We start from the raw sequence: 25,342 nt of genomic DNA, 5'->3' as shown, positions 1-25,342 counted from the left end.
ACCACAATGTTAACCTCTAGTCTAAAAACACTAACAAAATACAAACGTTTAAATACCAATATAGCACTTTATTTAAACATTTACTCTCCGAATTCAGCCCCTTTGCAAAGCACGATGGGAAGTGAAAGTCCTGTTTGTTTTTGTTACTTAATTGAATCATGTTATTTGAAAATAAAGACATCAAGTTATGTCAAAGAGTAACGGTTTTAGGTAAGTCAATATAACATGAAGTGATTTGAACCAGAAACCTGATATCATGGTGTTAAATCGAGATGAATTGCTTAAATAAAGTGAACAGCATCATACAATCATTTTTTGAGTGTATTTAAAATGCATTATAATCCTTATTTGTTTTTGTTTACGCCTTTAAGATATATAAATGTATATTTATTTATAAATATATATAAGGCATGATATTACACACGGGTACACTGTAAATTTATTTTTGAAAAAAAGTTACCTGATTGCCTTAAAATTTTGAGTTCATTGAAATTTAATTTTTGAGTTAATACAATGAAATTTTTTTGAGATTCAACAACCTTTAGTAAAATATTATTAAAAGATTTTGTAAGCATATTGGGTAATTGTGTGTTTTTTTTCAGATGAGGCAGTGAAACATGCCAAATAGTGCTATTTTCATGATTTATCATTTTTTTATGTAGTTCAGATACAATAATATTTTGAATTTCTATTTATTAAACAAATTTCCTTCATTGTATCAACTCAATTTTTTTAATTTCAATAAACTCAAAATGTTAAGGCAACCAGGTCACTTACTTTTTTAAGTTAAACCAACAAAAACAACACTTTTTTTTTACAGTGTATAATGCATTTTAAAGCTTTGTGCTCTTGAAAGATATACAAATTTGGAAAAATAAAAATGTGTAGGTTTATTTTACAGTATCCTTTTACATGTACTTACCATAGTATTAACAGTAAACTGTGTATAATTACATGCAACTAACCCTAAACCAAACCCTAATCCTACCCTAACTTGATGTAGTTATTAATATGACTCAGTACTTAAATATATAATTGCACTGTAAAAAAAAAACAACACCTTAAAATAAACTGTAACCACATTGTATTAGCTGCAATTATTCACGACAACATAAAACAGATCACGAGGCATCACGAAAGGCTGAATTCATTCCGAATAACTTCATAATATACTTTATAAACTTTGATAACTTGTTTATATCACTGCACAGCACCCAAAGAATAATGTTCTGTATGTCAAGGACAATATACTACAGCAGAAGGATAATACATTTGCATAATAAAACACTATTGTAATGAAAACTATGCTCTTCATATTTTTTTATGAAGCATTAAAAAAAAGCAATAATGTACTTAATGGGGATGGCATTCATAAAAATAGCATGGTTTTTGTACCTCTTGTTTAAATATATACAGGTTATACAAGTAATAAATTAAATTGAAATTGAAATTTTACATAGTTCATATCTGGAATGTTTGGCAAAGGAAAAAACGTTCCCTGAAAAGGCAATAATGGAGATCATCCTCTGCATTTTGAAAGTCTAAACAAACAGCGTCTTGAGGAATTACACCGAGGATCACAGCACTGATTTACAGGGAGATGATGGGATGTGTCCAGCAGCCTCGGCTCTGAAACACACCTGGGATTTCCTGCTGCTTTCAATTCAGGGATTGGTTGATCTTTCCTAAGCACTCGTATGTGCACTGAATTACAGCGGAAGAAAGGAGAGCGCCAGTCGAGTTTGAAGGCGCCAGGGACAGCCGTCTACTCTAAGACTGGAAAGAGAGCTGATGTTTGCTGCGGTGACTGGGCTGAATGAGATATCCAGCTGGACGTGTGCCTGTCTTCTTTTTTTTTGTTTGCTGCTCTGCCTCTGTGCCACGAAAGGCAGGAGAGAGGCAGTCTTGGCTCTGGCGCGCTTGTTTTTCTACTTGAATGCTTATGCTCCCTCTGGTGGTAACGCGTCCTCTTAAACACAGCATTAATACGTTCCAAAACACACAACCCACCCCGGCACACATGCGTGGGGAGGTGGGGCTACTCCGGTTCACATCAGGGCTTAGATAAAACCTCCCACACCGACCCAACGCACAAACATACACGCACAAAATCACATTACACTCCGTATTATGTTTAAAAATAAATAAAAAATACCCAGATTCTCACAAACAGGTCATGAGAAATCGGTTTATTTTGGCATTGGGAAGGTTATGACAGGGCTTTGAGATAGAATGGGATAGACTTTGCAACTATCGCTTATCAGCAGCTGGCGTACGGTGTCACAATCCCATAAGCTCTCTTTAAGGGGCGAGAATGGAGAGATATTTATCGTTCATGGTCCCAAGTAGTGACATTGCCATTTTGAAGGTGCTGCATGCTATTTTTAGATGCTTTGCTAACTTCCGTCATTTCAACCAAACGCATATATCTGGAGAAAGCTGTCAGCATTCCCATTCATCTCAATTGCAGTCCCAGCACGTCCCTCTTTAGAAACATGACTGATATGCTGGAGGCGGGTTTTTTAGAGCCAATCACATTGCCATGTAAATACCATGTGACTAATTTAAACTATGTCATGTGGCTGATAGAAGCCCCTCACTAGCGACTTAATATAATTGGACTAAATACTTTTATTAACCCTTCAAAACATCTACTATCATATAATGAAATATTTTGAGTTTATTCTATCGTTCAAAAGTTTGAGGTCTGAATTTTTAATGTGTCGGAAGAAGTTTCTTATGCTCATGAGGGTTGCATTTATTTGATCAAAAATACAATAAAAACTAATATTGTGAACAGTAATGGTACATATTATCATCATCATCATCATCATCATCATCATCATCATTATTATTATTATTATTATTGTTATTATTATTATTATTATTATTATTATTATTATTATTATTATTATTATTATTATTTAACTGGTTTCCATTTTAATATTTTAAAAAGTAATTTATTCATGTAATGGCAAAGCTGAATATTCAGCATCATTACTCCAGTTTCAGTGTCACATGGTCTTCAAAAATCATTCTAATATGATGATTTGGTGATCAAGAAACATTTATTATTATTATTATTATTATTATTATTATTATTATTATTATTATTATTATTATTATTATTATTATTATTATCATCATCAACGTAATATGCAAATAGTTGTGTTTAAAACAGTGATTTTTTTTAATTCTTTGATAAATAGAAGGTTTAAAATATATTCTATTTGAAATACATACTTATGTAACATTATTAAAGTCTCTACTGTCATTTTATTATTTAATGCATTCTTGCTGAACTAAAAATTCTGAATGCTTGCAAAAAAACAAACAAAAAAGTCTTGTAGTCAGGGCATTTAATGCGTAATGTCAGTACTTTCAACCTGCATTACCGACGTCCAAGACTCAAGATGACCACAATGTCTAAATTAATACTATTACAAGATTTTTACAATATAAGCTTAGAGTTTGTACAAAAGAAAACAACAAAACAGCAACATTGTTTTCTCTTTTACCTGAACGTCATCAGAAGAGGGTTCATAACTGGCCCTTTTGAAGGTGTCAGTGACGTTTCGAAGAATCTCCACTGAGGAAAGAAGGTCGCCTGCATAGAAATTGCGTCTCTGGGTGAGGTCTAGGAGGACCTTCGTAACCTGGGACATGCCGTCCCCTGCCAGATTCCTCTGACCTTTAGCAAGGTGCCCCTGGACCTGAAGACAGACACATGGAAAGAGACTGGGTTCTGTGTGTCCTTCAAAGACTGCAACACTAACAGAGTCCTGCTCGTGCTACAAACATCAATGAAGTTGTGGAACACAGAACTACCATTAGTATTTTGATATGAAGATGTGTCATTCCTGTTTCCTCAAGTAATATTAAACGGAATGGGTTTATAATGTTCCTCAAACACCCTAAATGAGCACCTCTTTTCTCTGAAAAAGAGAAGTCTTTTTCATATACTTAGAATGGTTTTAGCCTGTTGCAATCCAGTTGCTAAAGTGTTCAAAATGGAACATTTATACTCATTTTGTCGTTCACCAGTGGGGAAAAATCTGGTCACATATAATAGCACTCTACAAATAACACCCTTCCTCAACAAGCAAAGCAATTTGAAGTAGCAAAATTGTTCAAACTCCCAAGCTAAATTCTGTATGAGTAAACACTACTAGTTATCCCATCTTCCACAGGTACCATTCAAAAGTTTGGGGTCAGTAATATATACACTTTCATTTAGCAAGGATTCATTCAATAAGTGGCAGTACATATATTTATTATAAAAAAGATCACAAATATATTTATATTATAAAAGATTTATAAAAACCTTTGTTCTGTATACTCAAAGTTGAAATGTAGTTAACAAAAATATTAATAAGAAAAAAAATCAGTTGATAATAAATGTTTCTTGTATGGATTGATAATACGGACACTATTCGTCAGGAATTTGCAATTGCATCTTTAATTTGTGCAAGCATGTTGTAACATAATAGAAACACAAATGCATGATTCCCAATTGCGTTCAGATTTTTTGTGTATGTAACGTCTGCAAAATTTCAAATGGAAATGCAAATTCTGTTTGTGTATTATTTGGGTTTATCGATATAATGGTGGACCAAGTGGTTGAAAATAGGGAATTCGGCTATTTGTGCAATAAGAACCGGCCAGTTACCCCCTCCCCCCTATTAAATTCAGTCAAAAATCCAGAATTTATTTTAATTTCACCTAGCAACCAGAAACAAAAAAGAAGCAAAAAGAAAACCGCAGTGTCTGTAGTCGGCCTGTAGCAGATAAATATATTCTCATCATAGTTCCGGCTGCCACAGTGAATTAGCTTGAGTTCAAATTAGAGAATCTATAGAAACCTGACATGATGTGAGTGGTGTGTTGTCCATACGACTGTCCTCACGATCCAAGCAATCAAACATTCAAAAAAGAAAATTACATTAGTAGTGACATTCAATCACAGTTCATGTTCGCTTCGTAGGAGGTCGCTCTAAATTCTGCTTCAGTTTTTAATGTATTCATATAACTATATTTGTATCTTTATTTTGACATTTAAAACATTTTCAGACATACACATCCTTCTAAGTTGTGGGGTTCCACAGATATATCTTGACATATTCTTGTCAATTTGCTTGCAACCAGAGCAGTCTTCGTTTAGTTTATTTTTGTTTGGTTGGCAGGTGATAAATACATAGTTCCAGGTTTTGGCTTTATTTGAAGTGCAACAAACTACACGTTTTACGACATGCTTTTTGATGCAAAAATAGAGATGTTTATTGGATATGTCTCCCTGTTTTCCTTATAGGAATGCATAATGTTAAAAGCGATGCTTTGTTTTCCACTACTAGGGTGTGGCCTACTTTCTGACTATATCATTAAACCCCACCCTCAAGACTGATTGACAGTTGACTGTGTTAGGCTTTGTGATTCCATTAAAATTTTGTGAGGGCAAGGGCAGGACGTGGAGGAAGAGAAAGTGATTTTCCATAACTGTCCCAAAATGGCAGGGTCATAACTCAAGTCATTGTAAATGCAACTGGAAATGGACTTGGTTTTTCCATTTAAAATTTGGCATACATACACGGAAATTTTTTTAAACACAATTGCAAAATTACGCATTTGTGTTTCCATTTGAATATTGTCCGGAATATCATTCCATATTCTTGAGTGATTTCTGAAGGATCATGTGACCCTGAAGATTGGAGTAATGATGCTGAAAATTCACAGGAATAAATTATTATTTTAAACCTATTAAAATAATTTTAATTTTTTATTTTATTTTATTTTTACATTTCAAATAAATGCAGCCTTGTTGAACATAAGGTATGTCTTTTCAAAAACATTAAAATATTTCTGACCCCAAACAAGCATAAAAAAATTACACACTTCACCACAAAACAACAGGCCAATGAACAAACATGCATAAATCACGCTGACATGATGTCACACACACTGACTCAAATGAAAGCCCAGACAGAAGAGAGATTGTATAATTGTGTGTGTATGTGTGCGTGCGTGCGTGCGTGTGTGCGTGTGTGTGTGTGTGTGTGTGTGTGTGTGTGTGGGCTGGTAATCCCTACGTTATGGGGACAAAATGGCACAAAGATGGCAATATCCGAAATCCTTGTCCTTGTGGGGACATTTTTAGGTCCCCATGAGGAAAACATCTTATAAATCATACAGAATGAGTTTTTTCGAGAAAGTAAAAATGCAGAATGTTTCCTGTGATGGGTAGGTTTAGGGGCAGGGACAGTGTAAGAGGATAGAAAATACGGTCTGTACAGTATAAAAAGCATTACGTCTATGGAAAGTCCACATAAAACATGGAAACACTATGTGTGTGTGTGTGTTCATGTTTTTCTATCCCATTGGGGACCTGAATGCACACTGACTCATGGGGACTTGCGTCACCGTGGGGACCTAAATTAAGGGACACACAATGTAAATGGATCTATAAACATACTAAATGATTTTGTTTGAAAATGTAAAAATGCAGAATGTATCCTGTGAGGGGTAGGTTTAGGGACAGGGGCAGTGTAGGGGGATAGAAAATACAGTTTGTACAGTGTAAAATCCATTACGCCTATGGAAAGTCCCCACAATTCACAAAAACCCATGTGGGTGTGTGTGTGAGTGTGTATGTGTGTGTGCTTGTTTTTGTGACATATCAGAACACAAATGTGTATAATGATATGGGTATGACATGGGTATTACAAGGAGAGGGTGAAATATGAGGACATTACCCATGACCCCACTTTTCAAAAGGCTTATAAATCATACAGAATGAGTTTTTTTGAGAAATTAAAAATGCAGAATAAGGGGATAGCAGGGGCAGTGTAAGGGGATAGAAAATACGGTTTGTACAGTATAAAAACCATTACGCCTATGCAATGTCCCCACATTTCCCAAAAACAAGTGTGTGTGTGTGTGTGTGTGTGTGTGTGTGTGTGTGTGTGTGTGTGTGTGTGTGTGTGTGTGTATGCGTGTCAGGTTTTGCTTACACTGTCCAAAGACCAAAAGCTCCCAACAGGATAGTAAAACCTGACCAAAAGCGCAGACCCCACAAGGGAAGTGACTTAATAAAAAAGAATAAATAGTGCCTTAATTAATTTTTAAAAAGGCAAAAAGATGTGAAAGCTAGGGGATGGAAAATATCATTACCTCAGTATAAAACCTTCTACAATGGAAAGTCTCCTCGATTCATTCTCTGTGCGTGTGTGTGTGCATGCGTTTAGATGCATCTAAAGCTTTACTTGGCAATAACACACACATGCACTGCATTCGAGAGAGACTCAGATAAGAAGAGGAAGCTGAGAAACAAAAAGAATGAAAATCATTCATTTGTGTCCAGCAGGTGCGTTCCCGGAAAAAAGCTCCGGTGGAGCTGGAACAAGCGTCTTCGGGATTTTGCAGGAAATTAGAGGGAGTCCTCCATTAACGCGGGGTCTCGAAAACTGCAATGGCAGCGGTTTAATTTGCCTTTCCGATGATAGCAGTTTATCTTGCAGACCTGCGTGGTGGTCTGGGGTGCCGGGTGGGGAGGCACTGGTGGAAATAGTTTGGGTGATCGTGACGACTGCGGGGATAATTTATGGCACGTCACAAACAGAAGCAGAGCGCAGGAAGCTGACTTTGCACCTACTGATTGCTGCAAGTATCTGTATTCATTTGCAATGCATCGAGCGTAGCTGGGTTGCTCCCAATAGGCCACCCCGCGGTGATCCAGTGAGCAGCGTCGACTAGTGGTGCCTGCAAAGAAGGAGGAGGGAGAAAAGAGAGATGCAGAGACAAAGAGAGAGAGAGAGAGATACAGAGAAGGGGTTTATAGTTGTTCTCGCAGGTCTTTTTCCTTTTTCATTGCACCTGCCAGCCCACACATCTTTCTGTGAGAGGAACGCAGCGATAAAAGCAGCAGCCTTCATCACCATCTAGATGCGGCTGTTGCCAGATCACATGTGCCGCACATGTGCCACTGCTGTAAATGCGTGAACAAACGAAACCGTAATTACATGCTTTAAAATGCCGGTCATAATTCCCGCTCACGGAATTACGATGTCAACCGACGGTAGCTGTCACACACCGATTTGACTTTTTTGTTTTGGGCGACCGCGAACGGAACCCTGCAAACTGAGATATCAACAAGACTGCCACCCACACGCGGGAGCGAATAAACAAACGCATAGAACGAAAATTTCTCGCCTCCGATCCGTCAGAGCATGTCTCACACGTACGGTCTCGCATTAAATGCGCGTCCTCGCCTTTTGAAACAACCCCGCCACACCCGCCCGCACCCCTCCGCCGAACACGTCTTATCAGCTCTCGTTTCCAACACGGTTCCACCTCCTGCTACCCAGCCAACAGCGTAACACACTCAGCCCACCTGAGACGCAGCTGCAGCCAGCCGCCTGCCCCCGAGCTGAGGCATCCAAGCAGGGACATCCAGCCCACAGATCACGGAAAACTCCCACAGAGCCGGATCAAAGCGGACGCTCTCAGATCTCGCCCATTAAAACACATGGTGCCACAGAGGGGCCTTACCAGATTTAATCTCTCACACACACACACACTTGCGCGAAGATCACACAAACCTCGTCCGATCTAGCTCGCGCACAAAAATAGGACAAAACAAAAGTGAAAAGTTCTCATCCCGTGTGGCGTTTTATCGGCAGTCATCCCTTTCATTCCCAATGAATCGTTCCCAAAAAAGCTTCAACTATCTCCAACTGTTTGATTTCTGTTGCTTTCATTCGTTTTCATTGCAACCAGGACGGAGTTTAATTTAATTCCAGCCTCATAATGAATGAAGATTTTCCAGCATTTCATGCTGCTGGCGTCAGATCCCACTCCAGTGCTTTTGCACAACCCGGAATTTCGACGTGGGTTATGCAGAAAACAAACAATGTAAATCTAACTAATTCCACCCACAGGTTGACACACCGTCTCTTTTGTGTATAAATGATATAATTAAATGTTCTCAACCCCCACCCCCCCAACCGCAAAAAAAAATAAAATAATACAAAAGTACATCCGGGCCTATGGTGGCAGTCCTCCCACATATAGAAACATATCCACAAAAGACATTAATCCATCTAAACACGCATTTGCAGTCAGCCTCTGCTTGGACTGCTCGCTGTTATCTGAGTTCGTGGAGCCTGCATTTTTTATTTTTCCTCCAGCACCCGCACTTTCAAGGACATTGTAGTGGTGTGCCGGAGCATTTTCAAAACAGGAGATAGCAGGAGGTCACAGGAGCTCAACAGAGAACAGAACCTTCCGCCATTCTCAGACCACAATCGGTAGGGCTCGCACTTCAGACCGGTCCGAAAAGAGAGAGAGAAAGAGTCGGGGACGCCTCTACACCGCATCTCGAAGACGTATATGCAGGATGGAGAAATGGCTTCTCTCTTTTTCATATTTCCCCCCTTTATGTCTCCGCCGCAGAAAGCGGCCTCGCACAGAAGTTGACAAAATGCTGGAGGGTTCAATGGTATGCAAATGACAAAAATCTCTAGGTACACACAGCATAAGCCATTTAAAGGCATTCACAGCAGTGCTGAACATACTAGTCAGAAACATTTGTCATCGTAGCCTTCTGAATTTATGAATAATTTCAACATCACTGAAATAAATGCTCTGCAAAAGAAAAGCCGAACAAAAAACATAAGCTGTGTTCTTTTTCTTTTCTTTTAAAAGCGTCTGGGACTATTTCTCCTTTGTGTCTTTGTGTTTGGCTGAGTGCTCTTCAAGCGCCGACGGCGGTGGCTTTTCTTACCCGTGGCGTTGGGCGGACACCTGTTGAAGGCCAGTTCCCCAGAGGGAGTTCTTCTCCACAGCATGGACACAGCATAGTCCTCCGGGCATATTTCATAAGGAGCTATGGTTCAGGAATAGAAATGCATAGTTAGACACATTCCACATTCTTAGTAGATTTGAATACAGTGTTGTTATTTAAAGGACATTTGAGACAGGACAAGTACATGATGAGAGATGGCGAATGGGAAAAGGGATCATGATGCAATGATTCAATTTCACATTGCCCAGATATGAATACCATAACATTTCATATAATTGCCTTATATAAAGGTCATATAATTGCTGCAATATTACGGAGCCCTACACATGACATGCGTGAAAAAACAATTCTTTTCCATGACTTACTAATAGGTTGGAACGTTTTACTAATATGTGAATCATGCAATAATTTGTTCCCATGCCATGTTGTAGTAAGCGTTCCCTTGTTTTAGTTCAGTCAAAAAGAGGGAACAAAGTAGTTCAACGTGGCCACAATTTATTAAAAGGAGGAAACATATTCTTAATTTGTGACCACAATAAATATTTTTTTTCTGCATGCTATGTGCAGTACTCAGTAAAATATAATATAGACAGATCAGGCAAAACATTATGACCTAATATCCTAATATTGTGTTGCCCCCCTATTTTTCCAAAAAAGCTCTGGCCCGTTAAGGGAATTAACTACACTACACTCTGTGTGCTGTGGTATCTGGCACCAATATGTTAGTAGCAAATCCTTTAAGTCCAGTAAGTTGTGAGGTAGGGCCTCCACGGATCAAACTAGTATGTTCAGCACCTCCCAAAGAGGCCAAGTTAAGCATGGGCACCCTGACTGTTCTGCAGTCATTCACAGCCCCATACACAACAAACTGTGATTCACTGTGTCGCTGTGACCTTTCTGTCAGAACCAGCATTAATTTCTTGAGCAATTTGAGCTGCAGTAGCTCGTCTGTTTGATCGGACCACACGGGCCAGCCTTCCCTCCCTCGTGCATCAATGAGCCTTGGCCGCCCATGACCCTGTTGACGGTTCACCACTGTTCCTTCCTTGGACCGCTTTTGATAGATACTGACCACTGCAGACCAGGAACATCCCACAAGAGCTGCAGTTTTGGAGATGCTCTGACCCAGTCATCTAGCTATCACAATTTGGCCCTTGTCAGACTTACAAGCTCAAATCCTTACACTTGCCCATTTTTCCTCATTCTAACACATCAACTTTGAGGACAAAATGTTTCTTTGGTGCCTTATATCCACCCAGTAACAGGTGCCGTGATGAAGAGATAATCAGTGTTATTCACTTCACCTGTTAGTGGTCATAAAGTTAAAGTATTTATTTATACTATGTAATGAATTTTTAAAGAGAATATTTATTATATTATATTATATTATATTATATTGCAAAACTGTTAAGGGTTAACAATATTATATTATATTATATTATATTATATTATATTATATTATATTATATTATATTATATTATATTATATTATATTATATTATATTACAATATAATTATATTACAATATATTTATATTATATTATATTGAATACAAATAGAAAGTTAAATAAAATGTACAAATGTTAGATTATGTTATAAAGAAATGGGTAACACTTTACAATAAGGTCTCATTTGTTAATATTAATGCATTAACTAACATGAAATAACAATGAGCAATACATTTTTTATAGTATTTATTAATCTTTGTTGATGTTAGTTCATAAAAATATAGTTGTTCATTGTTTGTTCAAGTTACTTCACAGTACATTAACTAATGTTAACTATTATAACATTTGACTGTAGTGTTTTAGTAAATGTTGAAATTAACATTTACTAAGATAAAGTATTGTTAATTCTTAGTTTATGCAACCTAGTAGTTAACCAATGAAACTTTTACAATAGTAAAGTGTTACCAAGGAATCAATTTATAGTCATCATCAAAAACAATTTAAAGCATTAAATATAGAATGATAAATGCAGTCAAATATGCACAAGCAATTACATCAGGAGTTTATATAACTACACGCAACATACCTATGAGTGTATGAAAAAATACATGTATATGCACGAGTATAACAGTTTCCATGGAGACTGTTTCTAATATTTGAGAATAGGATGACATCATTTATGTGATATTAAATACCCATTACTGGTCAAAATTGTGTTGATCATTTCTGTCTGGAACATACAATTATGGTATATGTTCAATATTTCAAGCGCAAAAACGGGCATGGAAAGATAATTATCCCAGCATCCGTCTCTCATTCAAACCCTCTTTGCCCATTCTGACATAATTGACTCTTGGGGCTCAATTATTTGCAGGGTTACCTGGGCAACGCTGCTCGCTGCATCTGCGGACCTCTTCCCCGCTGCCATCGCATGGCTGCCCCGTGACCGCCAGCCCCTGGCATACGCGTACCCTCCGCTGCCAACCCCCGTCACAGGACTTAGAACACCCACTCCATGGTGCCCATGCGTTCCACTGCCCGTTAGCTGAAAGACAGATAGGCAGACTGTCAAGTCAAGTCACATTTATTTATATAGCACTTTATACAATATTTAACGGAGTGAGGTTTAGGGACGTGAGTTTGACGGAGGACAGCTAGTAAGAGCGTTGTTAGTATGTCTCCCTGGCCTCAAGAGTAGCATTAGCGATTGATGCTAGAGGCTGAAGTCTTTAGCGTCCTTGTTAGCATGCATGCCTCACATGCCCAGAAACGGTGGTTCAAATTTCGCTTGGAGCAGTGCGAGTAGAACCGGAGGGGTTATATTGGCACTGTGACCTGGATGGGAGTGAGGTTCAGGTGTGTTTGTAATGGAGACCAGCTAGTAAGAGCTGTGTGAGTAAGCCTCACTCTCCAGGCCTCAAAAGTAGCATTAGCGACGGACGCTAGAGGCTGCTGTCTTTAGCACATCCTTGTTAGCGTGCCTGCGTCCAATGCCCAGAAACGCTGGTTCAAATTCTGCTTTGAGCAGTGTGAGTAGAACCGGAAGGATTATATTGTTGCTGTGACCCAGATGGGAGTGTAGTTTAGGGGGTGAGTGTAAGGGAGGCCAGCTTGTAAAAGCTGTGTGAGTAAGGGACCCAAGTCCCTTTTAAAGGGTTGATGAATTTACTTTTGATATATAAAAGGTCATGGTAATATAAGAATATCCTGTAAGTTTCAGAGCTGAAAATGTCATTGTTAGTCAAAAGAAAATCTTTTATAGACACCAGGCACCATGTGACACCATTTATTTGTAATAAAGTTCCAGCTCACATGGGGAAGAGATGTATGCGTGTTCGCTTCATTTACTGCGGAATCGGTTGATGCTGGATTTGCAAACATATTGAGATTAAAACACAATGCTGTTATGACTTCTATATTGGATCCGACAGGAATGGTGCAACACACTTATGTGAGTAAAACGTCTTTTTTATATGTAATAGTAGTCCCGGGGCTATGTGTTTTCCAGATGGGCTACCAAAACGGCAGGCCGTTGAATCTCAAATGGTGCGCGGTTCACGTTTATATCCATCGATCGGGTGGGCCATGTAATACAAAAATAATATTCCAATATCAATCGCAGGTGGATAAGAAATAAATCATTGTGTTTGTTTGATAAAGGATTTTAAGAGCCCTGTGATCGAGAGAATCATTCCGGTTGCTGCTTTCAAAACAATCCCTCCCTAATGTGAACTGAACTGACAGGGGAGCTGAAATATGCAAATCTTATCCAATCCTACCCATGGACGTTTACTTCCAAGTCTCCAGTGGCACACCCATCAAAACCCAGCATTCAGGAGAGAGCCTCAAAACCAGTGTAGGAAATTGGCTATTACTTATTAGATATGATGATTTTAAATGTAAAAACCACACAAACGTCATTAGCTGACCTCAGACAAAAGTATACAAAAAATTAAAAAAGCCAGTTCATGATACCTTTAAGACAAGTTTTTTCACTCGGTGGCCAACTTTGAAAACCCTCTTAGACATGCAAGTGCAAGAACAACAAATTCTCGAAAACTCTTCGCCAAGCTTACGGTTAAATTTCATATTTGAAAACACCAAAGAAATCTGACTAAAACGGTCTCATAGGTTTTGTTTCTAAATGCATGAATCAAGAAAAAAAGCCAGGCCAAGCCTTTTTTTTCAGCCAGGACAAAGCTAATGTTCATGTGCAGTCCTAACCGTGCACCTGAGAATGTTGTTTCATTCTATAGCAAGCTTCTAACGGCAGCTGTAGTGATGCGTAGACTTCATTAATCAACTATTGGCTCTTTCATTTAGAAGGTGGAGCTGTAAGTGCGGAGTGCACAATCTTCCTTTATATAAAGTCTTTGGCCTCACTCCCCTGGCCTCAAGGGTCGCACTAGCGAATGATGCTAGAGGCTGGGGTCTTGAGGGCCCTTGTCAGCGCCCAACTTCCATGCCAGAAAGGGTAATAAGAATGCGGATAGAACCATTTAGGGGTTACAAATATAAATTGTTTCAAGGCAGGAAAATAACAATCAATATGCAAACTTCATCAAATATGAGACAAAATCAAATTCTGAATTCTTAACCAGCTCTAAAAAAAGACAATTATTCAGCTCAAGTCACCTTAGTGTCAGTTCAGTTCAATAACTGTGTAAAGTTAACAATTATGAAAAAGTTAAATTCTGCTATAAGCAGTTCTACCGAAGGCAATTATGTCAATATTAAGCTCAAGTCAGATCAACATTGATTCAATTCAGTTCAATAATATTGTCAAGATTGTAAAAATGAATCAATTATTTACTAGGCCAGATTTACTAACAGCTTGCGCCAGCACAAACATTCATTTGCCGTTAAAAATTACTGTCAGGATTTACTAAAGATGCACATTGGTAAATTCGAAAATTAGATGCAAAGTTACACTGTAAAAAATTATTTCGAAAAAAAGTTATCTCATTGCCTTAAAATGTTGAGTTCATTGAAATTAAAAATTTGAGTTAATACAAGGAACATTTTTTGAGATTTGACAACCTTTAGTAAAATATTATTAAAAGATTTGGTAAGCATATTGGGTAATTGTGTGTGCTTTATTTTTGATGATGCAGTGAAACATGCCAAATTGTGCTATTTTCATGATTTATCACATTTTTATGTGGTTCAGAAACAATAATATTTTGAGTTTCTATTTATTAAACAACTTTCCTTCATTGTGCATCAACTCACATTTTTAATTTCAATAAACTCAAAATTTTAAGGCAACCAGGTTACTTACTTTTTTAAGTTAAACCGACAAAAAATTTATTCAGTGTATGGACAGAGTTATTTTTTGCGGCTGACCTTATTGCATATGAATTTTTAGGAGTTTCCTTTTCAGATGCAAAATTTGTGCGAGGAGAGTATTTAAATGAATCACTCAAGGTAATTTAAAAAGGTTTGCGCTTGTAAATTTACTGGTGTTTGCCAAAAAGCTCCTCTTAAAACAAGACGCTAACGAGTAGATTGTGTTGGTCATTATGGAAATGATCTGACTGTGTCTGAGTGCTTTAGTTTACGCATTATCAGTAGATCACGCACATAACTGTCCACTCCCATCTGCGCTTTTATAAAATTGTACTCTTACGCTAATTTGCCCTTTTTAGTAAATCTGGCCCTCTCAAAAGTCTCATTTAACCCTAAGTCAAAGGCGACAGTCGCAAGGAATTCAAATTCAGGTGACAGAAATGGAGAAAAAAAAAAAAACTTGGAAGAAACCATGCTCAGTCAGGTGAATAAATGAATGAACATAGTGTGATTTATGATTCCAGGCTGCATTACAGGTCAGACTGTCTGCATCATCTTATTCTGTTCATCGTCTCTTACATTCCATCTTTTAAGCTCAATAATTACATTGAACCTTTTTGTGGATGTGCACTCTTGAAAGTTTTTCGAGCCATCTTCTATAGAAGTATGGTGTGGAACATTATAAAACACACTCGTTTGCAAAGGAGGGTTTAAACCATCCTTACGCATTAAAAACCATCCGGTTTCTTGTCATGTTGACATGCTCTAGAGGCCAGAGATGCAATAAAACCAGATTTTTGGCAGAATTCGCACTTGATTTAATTAATAAAATCATTACCACGACACTTGCAATGATGGGATATTTGTCTCTACTTTATGAGCACGAGGGTGCCCCTATAACTGGGATAATAATTTCCTTCACTTTGCCAGTCCTGAAACACATTTTATGGTAAAGTTTTAAAAGGCTTCGGGTTTTACGAGCATCTAATGAACGGAGTAAAATATTGTTTCTTGGCATTGGAAAGGGAAAAGGAAAGAAAAAAAGACAGATGTTGCCCTCAGTTGTGCTATAAATCATGTGTAAGAGAGGGCATGTTCACCTGTAGACCAACATTCACCTGTGCTGAATGTAGCTTGTGTTCAAGGACACATTTACATTAACATTTAGACTATGTGGAGGCCGCTGGAATGTTACTCTAAAATCAATAAATATGGCCAAATTATATAAAAGCACTGGGAGATACAGTATTTGACCTCTACGCAGCTTCATATAAAAGCCTTTAATCAAGGAATCTCAATAAAAGGGTCAAAAAGTCCAGTTAAAAAAGGCTCAATATCTGAACTTGTACAAGCATTCAAGCAAATAAATACTCTGACACTTTAAAAGCAAAAAGTATTATTTACCTTTTAAATGATCTTTAGTAATAAAGTAAATAGATTTGCATTTGCAAATGCTTGCAGAGCAAAAGTTAATTAACTCATTACATTAAATATATTAAAAGGTATATTTCTGGTATATTTGACAATTTCGGTGTCGGTTTATATTAGATGTGTTTAGTACTAACATTTAAATTAATCATTTGATACAATATACATATTGTGTACATACATCTTTTACATTGACTTATATTTAAAGGCCCATTGAAATCAAAATTGAAGTTGTTTAGCTTTTAGTATGTTTGGTCTGGAAACTCACCATTGACAGGGCTCAATCCATGAGGAGAGATAAACGGTTGTCTTTCAAATTCTCTCTGCACGCAATTGGATAGCACTACAACCAACCAGAGCAACATGAAGCGAAGCTAGTTGAAGCTAGTAAATGTGAAGATTAAACTTTCGCCGTATACGGTCGGCAAAACTCAGAACACATCTTCCATTTTTAAGAATGACTTCAGTGCCGTTCTTTGTTCTTTTCTCAGAGAAAAGCTTAACTCCAAGTCTTCCAGAGTCGCGGTCAGAGCTGATTTGAAAGACCAGCGTTCACCAGCTTCTGTGTTTATAGTAGCACGCAAGCCCAACTCAGCCGTCATTATGTTAAGCCCCACCCACGGACTCTATACACTGTGTGATTGGCCCGACCAGAGTTTGGTTTTTACAGCTCAGAAGTGTATTGAGAGTTGCTAGACAACACTCGTGGCAAATTAGATTTGCTTCCGCTAGGGTGCGTCTAGATTTCTAGGCTAGGTATGTTCCAAAACAATAACAAAATTAGCATTTAGGAGATTCTGTTAAAACGAATTACAGATTTTGAAGACATCATCACAGACTTCACCTTCTCATCAAATCTTCTGTCAATCAAATGCTCTCTAGTATCTAAAGCCCGCCCCCTACGCTGCTGAAGTTGCGGCTGAAATCGGTCAGTTGGTCACACATTTACTAATTTCTACATGGTGAGTGGCACATGGCACACTAAATATGCGATTCAGCGTATATATCCTTTCATTTGAGGCGAATGAAGTCTGTTTTCAAGTTAGTTTCACGCACCGCGGCAGCGCACACACACACCAACGGCTCTGGTCTCAATTCAGACCACAGACACGAGAGCGCAGCGCGGATCATATGCACAAACATATCGACCCATTTGAATGCTGCATTTCAAAGCGATATGGAGGAGATTATGATGATAAACGGTAAGAGGAAACTGGCTTTGCCAAACAGAAAGGCTCTAGTCAAACTGCATATTAACGAAACGCTATTGGCTGTTTCAAAAAAGGGGAGGAGCTGCTAACAGCTGAAGCCTTTTTCAGAGATAATTAAGTCAACACATTGAATAATTCGGAGCGTTTCAAGGCACTTCAGTGGGCCTTTAAAGTGCCCCTATTATGCTTTTTCAAATATCCCCTTTCATGCAGTGTGTAATATAGCTGTCTGTGAATGTAAACAGTCGGAAAAGTTGTAAATTTGAAAGTGCACGATAAATAAAGTTATTGTCTCCCAAAAGAAAGATCCACTTAAACGGGTAGTCAGGAATTCCAGTCTCACTTTTGTGACCTGTATACGTAACACAGCAATACATTTGCATAATGCTCGTCTCATTGGCTGCCTGCGAACGACGTCTGCTTTGACCTGCCCTCAAGCATTGTAGCTGGTGTGTGTGGTTTACATCATGATGAGAAGACACCATGTTTAGACAGCAAATTTGTGTTATTTTCAATTCCAAAGGACGAGGATGTGAAGAATGTGGTTAGAATATTTTTTTTACAATGATACCACAGAAGTATAATATAAAGTATAAGTATAAACGAGACGACTGCTCCACAAATCTTGGCGAGTTCAACGCGAGATTTGCAAAAACGCTTGTCCATGAAAGGTGGGCCAGTACCTAGTTTATTTGGAACAACTTGCTTCTCAGAATCACAACCTGTATCTATGATTAATAATTGATTTTTATGTTTTCTATTGAGTGTTCAAAATTCGTCGTTTTGTGTGTTTTGTTGTCTAAACCCAGTGCAGCCGTAGGTCTCTGGCTAACCAGCTAACTCACAGTATTACCCTATTACTGAAGTTCTGCTAATCAGCTCTGGGCCCACTATTACCTAAAATTGTGTAAAATATAATGCAGATTGTCTGTCGTTCTTATTACTATAAATGATTGATCAAGAATTTGGTTTAAAAACTGTAACAGTGTGTCTACAAATATGAACAATTTAAATGTAAGACTTTTTAAGACCTTTTTAAGGCCTTTTTTAAGGAAAACCTTATTAAGACATATTAAGACCTCATAAGGACCCATGGCTACCCTGTGTAATGTTTTATCAAACTGTAATGTTTAACCATGAGCTGTGGACCCAGTTCGCTTACATAAGTGTAAAACAAAATGTTTTTTCGATGAGTTTTATTATTAAAATAGATTGGAGCACTATCTGTATTATAGTAGGAGGGATGCATTTTATTTAAATAAATTAAATAATTAAAGGATTAAAAGAGATTTAATGGAATAAAGAAGGAATAAGAACGATTCTAGGTCTAATTATAGCCTATACAGTTGTGAAGTATTCATTTGAACTGCAAATAATAGTTAATTTAAAAATATGCGCACATTCACTCTTGTTTGTGTCTAATATGTCAAAAATAAAGCTTTATTGTCTCATCACATTCAGTATTAAATGACTGCATATTTGCAATTCAATTTGGCAAACTGACATATTGCATGACTGTATGTTAGGCTAATGTGGGTCGTTAAACGTATCCATCGCTATATAGTTGTTAAATATTAAATGTTTAGCAACTGTATATCTTACCACACATGCACTCTTTCACTGTAAAAACTAAAAGAGTCGCGCTGGAATTCACACTATTCTTCAGTAAACATTAAGCCCCGCCTTCTTTGATCTGATTGGCCATAATTTTGACATTGATGAGCACTGTTAGACCGTCGAGGCAGTCCAGACTAAAAACTGACATTTTTAAACTGTCTGCCATCCTAACAACAAACAGAGTGGTCCATAATGGAGAGCGGCATTAAGAACCATCACATATTGGTGTGGACAGTTCAGTTACTTCCAATTATTGTGGGGACTCCTCAATGCCTTAGATAGTTACAGCCATGTAGGATGTACAGATGTGAGCACCGTCAATAGTCCTCATTATTCAAGTATTCTCTCTGTAAACAAACAATTACACTGTTGACCATTCCCTTATCCCTTAACCTAACCACAACACCAAACCTGTGCTCTACCCCTATGCGTTTCCCACCACAATAGCACCTGAAGTGTTTTGGGTACTTACAGTGAAGTTACCCAAGTACTATCAATATAAGGCAACCGCATGGGTTAAGGTTAGTTTTAGTGATAGGATCAGTGTTAGTACCTAGTTATAACCCAGTTATTGTAATTGCTATAATAAGTGCATAGTATGTACATGCAGAAAAGGACTGTAAAATAAAGTGCTACCATGTTTTGCAACAACATGGACACAGTAAGAATATTGTTCTTGTCTTATGTATTCGTTTCAACCTCATATCACAACTGCAACTGCACGGTTAAATAAATGCAAGGGAAATAAGACACACACAATTAAAACATTACAATGCAGAAATTACTGTTGGTTACATTTTGAATGTTAAACAATTTATTAACGCAAGTCAATTTAAACACATAGAAATAACATATATATTTCATATGCAGTCTCATATGCAGAAAAATAAATATTAATATCACATACATTTTTTACCAATCCCATGCTGTGGTTGTGCGCATGATAAACAAACATCTTCCATTTAATCTTTGATGCTACAACATAACGCGTCTCACCCTGTAAGCAGCTTCAAAATCATTGAGACGCTCTGTTATCAAGAACCACATTGAGTAAGAGTCTTACAGCTTACAAGCTTCATGCTGAGGGGCCCCTGTGTGTTTTAAAGAACTACCTGCCAGGCATACTGTGTATGCGCTCTCAAGCGAGACCCACCACCACGGTCTATCAACACAGACTTAAGCTAATGCCTGACACACAGTATAGAACTGTCTCTTGACTGTTGAAATTATGTCTTTTTTAGCTTGGGGATAAAATCAATGTTTTTAAAACAAAGTTTTTTGGCCTCTTCTCCATATCTGTTGCTACATGTATATCCTAAGTTTACAGTGTGTAAAGTAAATACACAGATTACAGAATGTATAATCTTTCTCTCCTGTAAAAATGAATGTAACACTTTAGAACAATGGTCATTAGTTAACATTAGTTAACTACATTAGCTAACACAAACTATTAATGAACTGCCCTTATAAATCATTTAATTTATCTTTGCTAATGTTTATTTCAACATTTACTAATACATTATTAAAATCCTGGTAAAGGGTTAGTTGACCCAAAAATGAAATTGATGTCATTAATGACTCACCCAAATGTCGTTCCACACCCGTAAGACCTCCGTTCATCTTCAGAACACAGTTTAAGATATTTTATATTTAGACAGAGAGCGTATCTAAGTGTATACACACTATACTGTCCATGTAAAGGGAATAAAAACATCATCAAAGTAGTCCATATGTGACATCAGTTAGTTCATTAGAATCTCTTGAAGCATCGAAAATACATTTTGGTCCAAAAATAACAAAAACTACGACTTTATTCAGCATTGTCTTCTCTTCCGCGTTTGTGTTCAATCCTCAAATAAAGATTCAAACAGTTATGAATCAGCATATTGATTCATGATTCGGATCGCCAATGTCACGTGATTTCAGCAGTTTGACTCGCGATCCGAATCATGAATCAATCCGCTGATTCATGACCGTTAGTGCATTCACTTCCATAAGCTCTCGGACTAAATATAAAATATCTTAAACTGTGTTCTGAAGATGAACGGAGGTCTTAGGGGTGTGGACTTGATCCAGAGAGGAGTAATTATGGCCGAACAGAAACTGTTCAGACCAATCAAATCATCAGGGCGGGCTTTAGATGATGATGGACAGATGATAAACAGTAATGTAATCATCCACGTCATCAAAGGCGCTTGGTATTGAATTTGTTTTAATCCTAAACAGAGAACTTGTTCGTATGTGCATTAACCTTCACTATTTCTCTCAGAAATGATGATCATGTTGGTAAGTACTCTGTGTGTCCTTAAATTCTCTTTTTTTACACCACCGGCAAAAATCGTTTACTCTCATGTTTTTCTTCCAACGTTAGGTTACTTATTTCAGCGTGCATGCAGACAGGGTTGCCAAGTTTTTACAACAAAAGCTGCCAACTACTAGCCCAAAAGCTTTTCGAGGGGGGTTCTCTGTAAAAAAAATGGTGTTTGGGGGGTAAAAAGTGTGTTATTTTGGCAAGGTAGCCTGCTACATTCCTGGGTCTATATATCATACTTTGGGGTCGCTTCAACCCGCGGACATGGAAAACAGCCCGTGGGAACACTGCAGACTTGGCAACACAGTACAGTTGAGATCTGTAGACATTTGACAACTAATGGTATACGTTGCTCCGTTGCTCTGATTGGTTGAAGGTCTATCTAATTGAAGTCTTTCCTGGTTAGGTTGAAACACGCCCCATGTTTACAGCCCACTGGAGCAGTTTCAGACTCATATTCTGACTAGAATTGAGTATGACCACGTCAGGCTACAGCTTTACCATCACAGGAATAAATTATATTAAAATAGAAAATGGTACTTTAAATTAAAATATTACTTTAGTTTTACTTTATTTTAGATCAAATAAATTTTGATTTTGTGAGCATAACAGACTTCTTTTAAACACATCAAAAATATATATTATTACAATCTTTTCTCTGATGTATAATGTACATATTTAAAGAGGAAATCATTGATAAAATGCTTTGAATCTTTTATGATTATGATGTTTTGAATTTCCCAATTAAAATGTATTTTGATCCTTTTGAATGGTGTGAAACAAAACTATATTATAAATTATGATATATAAAATAAAATAAAATACTTAAAAATACCATAAGAAAATCAGGGTTTTGCTGAGTTGCGCAATAACAATCCCTTCAATTTTGACTCAGTCAATCTTCCTGTTTCAATGCCTGGTTGCCCAATTGCCCAACTCCTAAAAAACCTTACTTTGGATATTGAAATTAAAATATACACATACACCGCCCTTTGAATCAATGAGGTTCAGATGAAACAACAGACATACCTGTACAGTCAGGATTGGAACATTCTCTGCTCTCTGCCCAGTGTCCTCTGCACTCAGATCCCCCATGAGCAGCCGCTGAGCACTGCCTCTTCCTTTGCTGCGTTCCGTTGGCACAGGTCACTGAGCAATCGCTCCATGCACTCCACTCCTGCCACTGCCCGTCCACTGTGGGCGCCCATGCAGAACGCAAAAACAGCATCCCGAATGACGAAGAGAAAACATGGCAAAGAGAAGATAAAAGTAAGTTTCCTTAAGCTGGCTTTGGAACATTTAAGATCTGCATCTTCTGATTAAACCAAAATTACCTGCCACATTTATGTCCTAATATCAGGTGAAGTGTGTAATTCTGTAGTGGTACCAAATGGAACTGTAATCTGTTTATACTGGGCATGATACAATACTATACACTTGCAATACCTATTGGTTTGATTCTCATGCATTAAACAATAAAACGTATACCATGCAATGCAAATTTGAATAAAAGACTCCATATGCCAAATACAAATCATATAGAATAAATCAAGGAGAGGGGTGCAATTACCTTTTGTATACTTGTTATTTTGGCAAATGTGCAAAAAAAAAATATTTTAACTATCAGCCTCTCGGAAAAACATTCAAACACCTTTCCCTGGCAACAATACACATCAGCCTTGCCTCATGGTGGTAGCTTTAGCACAAGCAAGCGGTATTCATATTTTCTCTAAAATACAAATATCTATTTATATATCTAAAATATAAATGATCTAGTTATATTTTCAATTCTGTTTGGAAAAGAAATGACACTATTCAACTTTCAATGTTAACTGTCTCATATGGAAAGTTTGCTTTTATATAAATTTAGCTAGAACTGTAAAAAAAACATGAGTGCTTCATTTAGAATGTAATCAGGATCAAGATAGAAATTATATATGAAACAGAGAGAAAGGAAGAGAGAAAGAGAAAAAAAAGAAAAATTACATGCATTTGGAATCGGGGGTAATGTCAGCCTGAATAACCCCATTAGCCCCAGGGAAAGAGGTAATAATACTGCTTGAGTGCCTTAGATAGCTCGCTAACTAGCCAACATGACCCAGTAAAAGCTACTCTTACATGGAACATTCTGGCCTTGTGAGTTGTTTCACTCTCAAACCATAAGAAATTTGTTAAAAACGGTGGAGGCTTTTTCTTACACATGAGCTCTGAGGTCAACTTTAAAAGCCTTGGACCAAAATATGCAAGCCATAATTTGGCAACAGCACAAGCTCCGGGTGAGCTGACGCTACAAAACACAACACAGAGGTGTAAAGAGGGGCTAATTGCCTCTTTTTTTTTTTTGCTGAATTGGACAAGACTTTTAAAGCATGAGACAAACAAAGCTGACCAAGATTGGACAATCTGTTACAGTACTTACCCATCTACAGTGTATAGAAACTCTGCATATTTAAACTGGCTATCATTCACAGGCTATTGTTCTTAAATGATTTTTACTTCAGCTCTATTCTAGGTTGAGCATGACACTGTGTTTCTCTCAGGCTTGTGGATTTTATTGCACACCACACGTGGCTGTTTTTCAACATGCCAAGAAGCCTTGTGAAGGCATCCATTTTGTCCCATGTAATAAACTATTCTGTAATTGATCCTGTAATGTTCCACCACTGACAGCTGCTGCTTACTCCCCAGAGCCACCTCCATGTGAGATGAGCTTTGATTCTTTATAGACGGGATCAAACATTGAGGGGCTTCCATGTCAAGCCTAATTCCACCAAATCATTCTCGGAGGACGATGGCTCACAACCGCATCCAAATTAGTGGAGTGGTCTTCAATTCAAAAATTGATTACGGTTAGAGGATGGCTAGAAAAGCAAGAGGCTCAGGGGAACACTGGGGTGTTGGATTTGGAAAAGAGAGAGAAAATGACTCAGTAGAGAAGAGAAGAGGGGCGAGACTACGTGAGAGAAGAAAAGAAGACAAAAAGAGAATGAGTACGGCAAGAAAATTGTACGGGAAGGGAAGGGAAGGGAAGGGAAGGGAAGGGAAGGGAAGGGAAGGGAAGGGAAGGGAAGGGAAGGGAAGGGAAGGGAAGGGAAGGGAAGGGAAGGGAAGGGAAGGGAAGGGAAGGGAAGGGAAGGGAAGGGAAGGGAAGGGAAGGGAAGGGAAGGGAAGGGAAGGGAAGGGAAGGGAAGGGAAGGGAAGGGAAGGGAAGGGAAGGGAAGGGAAGGGAAGGGAAGGGAAGGGAAGGGAAGGGAAGGGAAGGGAAGGGAAGGGAAGGGAAGGGAAGGGAAGGGAAGGGAAGGGAAGGGAAGGGAAGGGAAGGGAAGGGAAGGGAAGGGAAGGGAAGGGAAGGGAAGGGAAGGGAAGGGAAGGGAAGGGAAGGGAAGGGAAGGGAAGGGAAGGGAAGGGAAGGGAAGGGAAGGGAAGGGAAGGGAAGGGAAGGGAAGGGAAGGGAAGGGAAGGGAAGGGAAGGGAAGGGAAGGGAAGGGAAGGGAAGTACAGAACCGAACAGTAGAGAACAGAAGCAAGACTAGATAAGAAAAGAAGAGAAGAGAAGACAAAAGAAGAATGAATAAGGTGAGAATAGAGACGAGAAGGGATACACGATTGTAACAGAGAATGGAATAGAGGACAAGAAAATAGAACTAATAAAACAAAAGGAGAGAAAAGATGAGAAAAGGAGACAAGAGAAGAGAAAAGAAAAGAACAGAACAGACAAGATGAGGTGAGCTGAGCTGAGCCA

The 25,342-nt window shown here is 38.0% G+C and overlaps 1 protein-coding gene across 4 annotated transcripts in view; it reads right to left on the bottom strand.

Moving 5' to 3' along the window:
• adgrb3 (adhesion G protein-coupled receptor B3) overlaps window positions 1-25,342 on the bottom strand; it is a 238,882-nt gene that overhangs the window by 95,907 nt on the left and 117,633 nt on the right. For all 4 annotated transcript variants that reach the window (XM_067422099.1, XM_067422100.1, XM_067422102.1 and 1 more), the window contains 5 exons: window positions 22,630-22,794; window positions 12,125-12,289; window positions 9,776-9,877; window positions 7,646-7,752; window positions 3,519-3,713 (listed from right to left, as the gene is read on the bottom strand). In XM_067422099.1, coding sequence (XP_067278200.1) covers window positions 3,519-3,713; window positions 7,646-7,752; window positions 9,776-9,877; window positions 12,125-12,289; window positions 22,630-22,794 — 734 coding nt within the window. The remainder of the gene's footprint in view (window positions 1-3,518; window positions 3,714-7,645; window positions 7,753-9,775; window positions 9,878-12,124; window positions 12,290-22,629; window positions 22,795-25,342) is intronic.

Source organism: Pseudorasbora parva, chromosome 17, assembly GCF_024679245.1.
Source record: "Pseudorasbora parva isolate DD20220531a chromosome 17, ASM2467924v1, whole genome shotgun sequence".
Classification (NCBI taxonomy): Eukaryota; Metazoa; Chordata; class Actinopteri; order Cypriniformes; family Gobionidae; genus Pseudorasbora; species Pseudorasbora parva.
Note: the sequence above shows the minus strand (reverse complement) of the source record. Positions and strands in the feature narration are given on the sequence as shown.